At 32.5% G+C, this 9,514-nt stretch overlaps 1 protein-coding gene across 2 annotated transcripts in view; it reads left to right on the forward strand.

The window, feature by feature from the left end:
- Positions 1-9,311, forward strand: part of LOC144957863 (tetraspanin-13-like) — a 34,119-nt gene extending 24,808 nt beyond the window's left edge. The window contains exons 4-6 of one of the 2 annotated variants that reach the window (XM_078889354.1): positions 171-353; positions 3,912-4,037; positions 9,100-9,230. In XM_078889354.1, the coding sequence (XP_078745480.1) occupies positions 171-353; positions 3,912-3,986 (258 nt within the window). In that variant the 3' untranslated portion in view covers positions 3,987-4,037; positions 9,100-9,230. Of the gene's footprint in view, positions 1-170; positions 354-3,911; positions 4,038-9,099 lie in introns of both variants that reach the window. The other variant, XM_078889352.1, reaches the window with a different exon arrangement.
- The last annotated feature ends 203 nt before the right edge of the window (positions 9,312-9,514 follow it).

The raw sequence follows: 9,514 nt of genomic DNA on the forward strand, positions 1-9,514 counted from the left end.
CACATTATTGGGATAAAATTGCTCCAGTTTATTTATTAATTAATTAATTTATTTATTTACCTTTATTCAACATTCTCCACAACTTTTTGTCAGAATATTTCAATTATTTTTTCTTCTTATTTCTAACGTTTATTTCAATAAATTTCCTGCAACTGCCTCTTCGATTTCAGACCAGCCATTGCTGCACAATAAATAAGGAGGCCCCTTGCTGTTCCGGCATCTATCCCAACTCTACAGACGCCAAAGATGCCAGCAAATGTCCCTGCGACACCTGCTTCAGCAAATTACAGACTGTCATATACGACGCCTTCTCCCTCACCGGTGGATTGGGTCTCTTTTTCAGTTTTACCGAGGTAGGAAGATTGGGCATGCGCTGTTTCATAAAAAATATAATACGTTTATTTTATCTTTTTATTCATCATGGGCGAAATTTTGCCACATTTTGATTTTTATCCTCTATATTTGAATATTTTTCTATCAAGCTCTCAAAGGAATATTTATAAAAATGTATTTGTTTTGGTTGGGTTTTTTTGGGGGTTTTTTTGTTTGTTTTTTTTTTTTGGGGGGGGGGGGGGGGTTGTTGTTGTTGTTTTCAATGTTTTTGTTTCTTTGTTCGTTTGTTTGTTTTGTTGGGGAACATTTTTCATTCTTATGAGGGGAAGATAAGAAAAAATGTAAGTTGTCATAAGAGCAATGTCCATCTTATGAGACAAAGCAAGGTGACATGCTCAAGATCGCGTATTGTGGCAGGTGTAACTGAAGCTTCATCAGTTTATAGCCTGACACTGTCCTGAATTTATGGTTCCCCACTCAAAAGTGGATGCCCACTTGTACTCGTTCATACCATCGACATTGAGACAGTGGAATAGTCTCACATCTCCAATGAAAGAAAAATACTGTGGTCTATGAAATCTTCAATTGAAGTTACAGACTTAAAAGGAAGAAGAAGAAAGAGAAGAAGAAGAAGAAGGAAGAAAGAAGAAGAAGAAGAAGAAGAAGAAGAAGAAGAAGAAGAAGAAGAGAAGAAGAAGAAGAAAGAGAGAGGAGAAGGAGGAGGAGGAGGAGGAGGAGGAGGAGGAGAGGAGGAGGAGGAGGAGGAGGAGGAGGAGGAGGAGGAGGAGGAGGAGGAGGAGGAGGAGGAGGAGAGGAGGAGGGAGGAGGAGGAGGAGGAGGAGGAGGAGGAGGAGGAGGAGGAGGAGGAGGAGGAGGAGGAGGAGGAGGAGGAGGAGGAGGAGGAGGAGGAGGAGGAGGAGGAGGAGGAGGAGGAGGAGGAGGAGGAGGAGGAGGAGGAGGAGGAGGAGGAGGAGAAGAAGAAGAAGAAGAAGAAGAAGAAGAAGAAGAAGAAGAAGAAGAAGAAGAAGAAGAAGAAGAAGAAGAAGAAGAAGCGCAAGATACAAAGTAAAAAAGTAAGTTGTCATTATTTATGCTCCAGGTAATAAATATGATACCATTTGTTGAACTGTGGAATACAAGTCTCGAATCATTTTTTTTTTTCGATGGTCGCCTTGTATAGATAGTATGCGCTTGGCTAAGAAGCTCACATCCTTGCCATCCGGCCGAAAGTATAACGGACCAACAAAACGAAACTCTGTGTAACCATGAACTTTTATAGTCTGGATAATACAGTTAAGTGAGAAAATAATCATAAACGTGGATGGCAAAAAACAATAACAATGACCCGAGTGACGTCAACTGCATTCATTCTATCTATTGATCGTACAGTTTTGTAATTTTTTATCTTTGTCAAACTGTGAGTTTTACAAAGACTACAATATAACACTTATCTGGTTTGGAGGCGGAGATCTTGCAATCTTTGACATGCTAACTTTAAGTATGATATTGCTGGACTTGCCACAGCGACAGATAAAATCAGAATATAAATGGTTGAAGAAAAGGGCTTTAAGAGTTTGAGAGTTTACCAGTAGATTCGCAAAGCTACGAAAATCGTCAATTTAATTAACTGATTCTGGAAATGTCAATGGATCAGCAACTGTACAACTTCAAAAAAAAACTGAAAATCAAAGAAGTGCAGAACATATCAATTTGCATAAAACATTTTTTTTTTTCTTTCTTAGACTTTGTTTTTAAAAATGTCTTTCGGCTATGTGTACAGTGACAATACGTTTCTCCCATTGATTTTGACATTGGCTGAACTGGGAATGTTATTATATATATTGATGCTTTGCTTTTATTTACAACAAAATAAAACCAAAAAAAAACAAACTTGAGCTTTAAATAGCGTAATATCCACTAAACATACTCAAAGCGCTTTACAAAGGTCTCTGACCAACAGCAACACATAACATAATATAGAACAAGACTTGACGCCTGTTAGACGATCTTACAATTTTTTTTTTTCAGACAGGGACAATGCTGTTAACAGCCAGGTACTCATTTTACATATGAGTACGATGAGTGAATGTGAATAAAGAGCCTTTTCCAAGAACTCAACTTTGCGCCAAGCGAGGCTTGAACCTAGGATCTACTGATCCGAAAGCGAGTGTCATACTGCAAGACCAAATAGCTACACATACCATTACACAAAACTGTGTGTAACTTTTAACGTTTATAGTCTGATTGATATAATTTACTGAGTACTTATCACTAATTGGCTGCTAAAAAATAATAACAAAGAGCCGTATGACGTCAACTTCATTCCTTCTATTATTAATTTTTAAAAGTTTGGTTGAATTCGATGCACTATATGCACTATCCTACTTTTATTATTCACGTCAAGAGTTAAAAAATTTATTGGGTCACTTCATCTTTTCATTTTTTAATGTATGATTTATATTTCATTATTGTTATTTAAATTCTTCCTCTTCTTTTTAAAAAATATTTTTAAAGATGCACTTAACCGTCGCATGAAGTAGGCAAATGTTTTGGGTTTTTTTCACTTAAAATCTTTTGAATTTCTGGTTTGTTTTTTAAATTTCTTTTTTCTTTATAAGGTTTTTTTATAATTTTTAATTTTTTTTTGTCTGACTTATTTTTTGTTTGTTTGTTTTGTTTTTTGTTTTTTCGTTTGTATTGTTTTGTTTCTAGAGAGGTTTTATATTTTTAGATATTGAAGTTGATACGGAATGTACGATCGTCATCTAGCTGCTAATTGTTTTAGTTCTCTCATCATTGATGTTATTTATTTAGCTGCTGTTGCCACTGTTGTCGATGTTTTTGTTGTATTTTTTATTTTTATCTTTACTGTCATTGTCCCACTTGTTTTGTTTTTTTTGGGTTTTTTTAATTTGTTTTTTGTTTTTTTGTTGTTGTGATTTATAAGGAGAATTGTTTCCTTTGATTTTGTATTTGGTTGTTTTTTGGGGTTTTTTTTTCGGGTGGCTCGGGAGGGGATGGGGGGTGGGACTGGTCAGAGGAATTGGAGGGGAGGGGTAGGTGTTCTTTCTTATTATTCTCCACTCTGATTCGCAATAGCTGCATGGAATTAAAAGTGTATCGTATAGGGTGTTTGTTTCTTCAGTGTATAAAAGAGTACGAATATAAAGATCATATAAAGCTTCAAAATCATAAATCATAGAACAAAGACAATTCATTTTGGTGTTGAAGAGAATGTTAATGTGATTTTTTACTTTTCTTTTTCTTGTTTTTTTATATTTTTTTTTCTCTCACAATAATTTGAAATTGTAAATATTTTTATAAAGGAAAAAGACCCAAATCATCAATTTATATCTATTTTTCTGTTTATTTTTAATCTTAATTCAAATTTTCTTATTTATTCATATCTCACGTTTGTGTGCATGTTTGTTTTGTTGGCAGATTGTTCTAGAAATTCATGCATCCTGAATAAGAGAAGAAAAAAAAATTGAGAAGACATGAATTTAAGAATTGAAGTTATGGAAATTTCTTCGTCACTCATCAACATTTTGTATGATTTGTTACCTCCCTTTTTTCAGATTATCGGTGTGTGGATAACGGTTAAATATCGAAACCAAAAGGACCCCAGTGCCAATCCTGGTGCCTTTCTTTAGGTTTTATAGCCATGATGACGTCTTTGAATTGACAGATATGCTTATCGTTTTGTATGTAAAAGTTGTATATTTTCTATATTTATTTATTTATTTATTTGTTTATCCGATTTTTTGGAGCAGGGTTAAAAGAAGTTAGATAATGGAATAGTTAACACGATTAATGGTAAAGTGGATTAGCTAAAAAAAATGGTATAAAGAGGGGCTTATTCTCCGAATTAGCATATATGTTATATATATTATGATTACTATTTCACTATTTTTCCTTTTTTGTTTCAATTTCATCATCATTGTGTTCTTTCTGAAATCGGAGAGGTACCTCCCCACCCCCTCCCCAGCCATCATCACATTCCTTGCTCTGTTGCTAAATTAGGTGCCTGGTTTTGCTCATGGTTTTGTCGATGTTCTTTTGAATATGTTTATTTATTTATGTTTCTCTTTGAAATTTCTGAAGACTTTTGCACCCAAATCTGCCTACCTTCTTTTAAGAAATTTTCTAACTTTTATTGCAGTTCTGTACACAGTTCTTTTTTTATGGATTACTAATTATGCGCTGTTTTTAGACCCAATTACAAGAAAATACCATCTCAACAGGCCAAGATTTTGCATTTCCACAATCCCTTCCTTACCCTCTTTCACCCTTCATCTGCAGGATTAAAGGAAACAATCCTTTGTTTCCCTCTATTCATATAAAAAATTTTGAAATGCTTTTTCACCTTTATTCTTTTTTTTTTTTTCTCTTTAACCACCTGTGTGTGATGCGGACGGAATGACCAGCCCTAGGTTGAGTGAGATGCGGATGAATTCGTCCTCTGTCTTTAACATTTTTTTATTTTACAGTTGTTTGCCACTTAAAACAACTGGCAGCCATTTGTTATCTGCAAGACGGCTGCCTTGTCAATTGAAATTTCCGTTTGAAGCAAATTTACCTCAAAATTTGTGGTTTTGAAGAGAAAATTTGCCGTTATAATAATACAACAGCAACACGTAACATATAGAACGAAACTTGACAATTTTTTCAGACAGAGACATTTTACACCTGAGTACGGTGAGAGAATGTCAGTAAAAAGCCTTTTCCAAGGATGCAACTATGCACCAAGCAAGGCTCGAACCCAAGACCATCCGATCCTAAAGCGAGCATCATACCACAAGACCACATAGCCACACAGTTCCTGAAATTAAGGAAACCAAAAAAATTGTGACAAGATTAATATGCAACATTAAATCAATGAACAATGAACTGATTTTGATTTGAAATTATGACAGATAAATTAACCGAGGTCACCAAATAGTAACCATTTCAAAATAAATCAAAATGATATTCATATTTAGTCTTAGAGGAAATAAAATGAGTGAAAAGTCTATTTTTTTAAAACTGACAAATGGTTATGTTACTTATTGAACAACACTAAATTTAGTCCAAAGCATGATAGATTGGCTTGTTCCTAAATTGCGGATCAAAGTAGATATGGTGCAGTCTGCGAGAAGTCAACTCGTTTGAAGTCAACATCAAAAGGCAGTTCTTTTTTTTTCTTTCTTTCTTTCATTATCTTTGTTGCCATATCAGAGATTTGAGCAAGAAAGATAAAGTAAGAAACAAATAAGGACAGCGTTTTGATGAATAAACCTGTCGAGATCAGAGTTTCAGATTTTAAAAACGAGAATCACTCTCTTCAATAAAATCATATTAATTTAATTTATTTCATTGGGCATAGTTAAGGCTTAAAACTTAAATTCAACTTCATGCACTAGATCCATCTGCACAATATTAGGCCAGATTTACATTTATGTGGGTTATGCTCTTTGTTTCTTCCATTTTGCACCCCTTTTATTTTTTCAGCTGTTAATGTTTTTCTTTTTTCTTCTTATGTCATCTGCTTTTTTTTTCTATGTATGCCAAATCCAGCCATTTATTTTTATGTATACTTCAATGACTTTTTGACAATTTTACTGAATAGATTGAAATTTTTTTTTGATTAAACAAAAAATTAGAAGGATTTAGAGGATTGAACCTGTAACGTTTTAAGATATATGGCTCAAGATTGATTGCCTGCTCTTGAAATTGATCAAAGTGAACAATGCTGTAAAGCAACTCTGTGAAGCAAGATACTTGTATGTCATTTAGATGCAAAAAAAGTTTTATTTTTTTTATTCCAATTTCCCTCCCTTTTTTCATCCTCCCCCCCCCCTTTTTTTTGTTGTTTTTTTTTCCATTTCATTTACAAATGATTCTCAATTTGTTAATGTTTTACATATATGTACTATTGGAATTCAATGTTACATTACTTAAGGTGCATTAATACTTTAACCAACAAGACACTAAGAAAAATCAATGATTACATTAGCTACTGAAAATAATTTTATATGTAAAAAGGAATGTTTCCGATTTAAAGTCTTCTTCGGCCAGGAACCAATCAAAAAAAAAAGGAAGAAACAAACCCAGTTTTTAAATATATTGCTATTAGCTCACTCAAACCTGCCTTCTCCCTCTATGCTGTCAACTCTCCCAAGAGATATTTGGTACTTTTTCAAAACCGAAAAATTATATTTATACTCAGTTAATCTAAAATCAATCCAAAAAGATAATTGCCATTGACAAAGTTCTATGCAATTACAAATATCATGTAAAAATTAAGATCCGTAGTTTTAATAATATGTTTATAAGTTGTCTCAGAAAAAATATGAATAATGATGGTGTAAAAGTAACCCCAGTCACATATCGTGATGGTCGATCTTCGACTGGATTGAATTAATCTATTACCTTCATTTTCTTAAAGCATTGTGTCATTAATATGAAAAAATAACGTAAATTTTTTCATTCATTTCACATGCTCTATGTTGCTTTCAGATCTCTGCTTTCATTTTTTCCTTATTTGTCGCATTATGTATTTATCTTTTAACGTTTTTGGGGGAGGGCTAGGGTTTGGTTTGATAAGTCGGAGCCTGATAGGACTGTTTGGGAGAGATCTTGAAAAATTCCAATGGTATTTCAAGTGTCCCAACTTTGACCTAAGCCAGCAACCTTCCATTCCAAAAAGCCCAATAATGCTCAATTTCAGCTCATTCATAATTAGTAGTTTATTACTATCAATAGAATAGTTTTTTTTTAAAAAACAAACAAAACAAAACAAAACAAACCAAAAAAAAAACCCCCCAAAACCCCCCTGAAAAGCAACACCTATTGATTCAAATTAACACGTTCAGTTCCTTTTTTTGAAATTGTCACATTATTATTCCTATAATTGTTGGAAAATGGCAATTTTAAAAAATAAGATAAAGAAATGTACACCAAAAGAATTATATCCCAATTGTGGCACATTCTATACTAGAATAATATATAAATACGTTCATGATTCATTGTAAATGACCATTTTCTAGGTGGATTACTTTGCATGAAAATCTTTCAATTTTTCTGAAAGCAAATCTTTTGAGTTTTCTTGTACTTTTCTTTCCTTTCACTTTGAGAGTTTGAACATAAAATACATTCAGACCTTTTTATTTAATTGGCAAAATCTAAATTTAAAGAAAAACATTTCTTCATATGGCCAAAATTTGGCAAGAATCTGATGTTAAATTCTTCAAATTGTGTTCTTCTATGATTTAGTATTGCAGTTGTGACCCTAATAATATGTACTCCAGCTCTTCAATCTGATATTATGTCAGAATAACTCAAGGGGGAAAAAAATTGAATTTTATACGGTCACAATCAGAAAATTATGATTTTCGTGTATTTTGGAGTAGTTTTTTTTTTTTTGTTTCTTTAGTTTTAAGAAATTACTTCCACTCTCTCCATAAAAACATTTTTATTTAGACTTAATAAGTCAATTTTCAGCATTCATGTATGTCCCCTGTCATAATACAAGATCACAGACCTGTATAGCACAACAACAATTTTTTAGTATTACGAATTTTTGGCTCCAGCAACAAAATTGCATATCCATCTTTGATTCAATGAATCATGTTGAAAAGGAATGTTTGAGAACCAATTTTAAAACTTTGAAGCATTTTTTCGATCATCGGAGGGGAAAATATCTACTTCTAAAGTTATTTATAGTGACATTTCTTTATTTTCTCATTGAATCTACGATTTAAAAAAAATTTCAAGTAGCCAGCACTAGGATTGTGACAATTGGTAATGAATTATTATTATTATTTATTATGGTATCGAAGAAAAATAGTTGGGTTTTTTTTCTGCGTTAAATGGACAGTATCATGTGCTTGCTACCCTCTGGATTGGATTAAAGTCTAGTCAAATTACGTTCTTACAGACCAATCAACACGAATACTGGTACTGATAGGTTCACAAAAAGGGGGTAAGAGTAAGATAAAAACTCAACCGCTCTTGAGGCGAAACACTGTAGTTTAAAGACTAAGGGTCGCATACAGGAGAAATAAATTTTTCAAGTTCAAGAGTGGCAAAAAATCATTTGCTTCTATATCTTTTAATCTATCAAATTGTATATCTTATTTTTGTCATAAAACATTTATTTATTGACCTGGAGTCATGAAACCCCAGATAGAAAACAATGTGCTGTCGGCTCAGGAATATGGGACAATTCGACGCAATTGCCGATATGTACTTTGACAGCAGTACAGACCTGCTACTTTTACAGATTTAATCAGTATTTAATACCGATTTTTTAAAATCCAAAATTGACTGAATTCAGATTTTTAAAAACTAACATTGTAAAAGAAAATTGATAAAATACTATTACAGTTGTTGAAATATAGTTATGTGACCAAATCAACAAGTATGCATCAATTCTAGATATTTTTAAAGTGACAATTCACAAAAACAGGAAATAGGTCGATATATATATATATATATATATATATATATATATATATATATATTAATATATAATATATATATATATTATATATATATATATATACATATACATAATGTATTATTTTGAAATTTGATTTTTTAAAAATACATTTACTTATTTATTATTTATTGTAGCCAATGGCAGGTTGGGCCAATACTATTCCCCATTGCTTGCGTATCTAGTTGTTCTCTACTGATTGAAATATTTGAACCCATACTAAAAATGCTACACTTTATACGTTTTTTAATCCTTAGTTTCTCTCTTTTTTTTCTTTCTTTTGACAGATCATTGGAGTTTTACTAGCCCTGCGTTACAGAAACCAGAAAGATCCTTGGGCCAACCCCAGCGCATTTTTGTAACCTTTGGAAAGATTGTATTTCATTAGTTGTTTTGTTTTATTTGTTTTTTTTTCTTTCTGTTTTTCTTTTATATATATATATATATATAAATATTTTTTCATTTTTCATTGTAACGATAATATTATGTCTTTTGACTTTTGGAGAGACTATTTGTTTGACAGAGACAATGTTTAAAATTGAATGAGAGAGAGATTTTTATAATATAATATGTTAATGAGATTGAAGGACTGAAAGAATGGAGGATAACATGAGTAGTAATAATTGGAGCTGCGAAAGTGAGGGGAGAGGGGGGGGGGGGGGTTGGGAAGAAGGGATGGAGAATAATGAGATGGATGTTTTC

This window comes from Berghia stephanieae, chromosome 12 (genome assembly GCF_034508935.2).
Source record: "Berghia stephanieae isolate SIO BIC M18660-M18661 chromosome 12, UCSD_Bste_1.3, whole genome shotgun sequence".
Taxonomy (NCBI): Eukaryota; Metazoa; Mollusca; class Gastropoda; order Nudibranchia; family Aeolidiidae; genus Berghia; species Berghia stephanieae.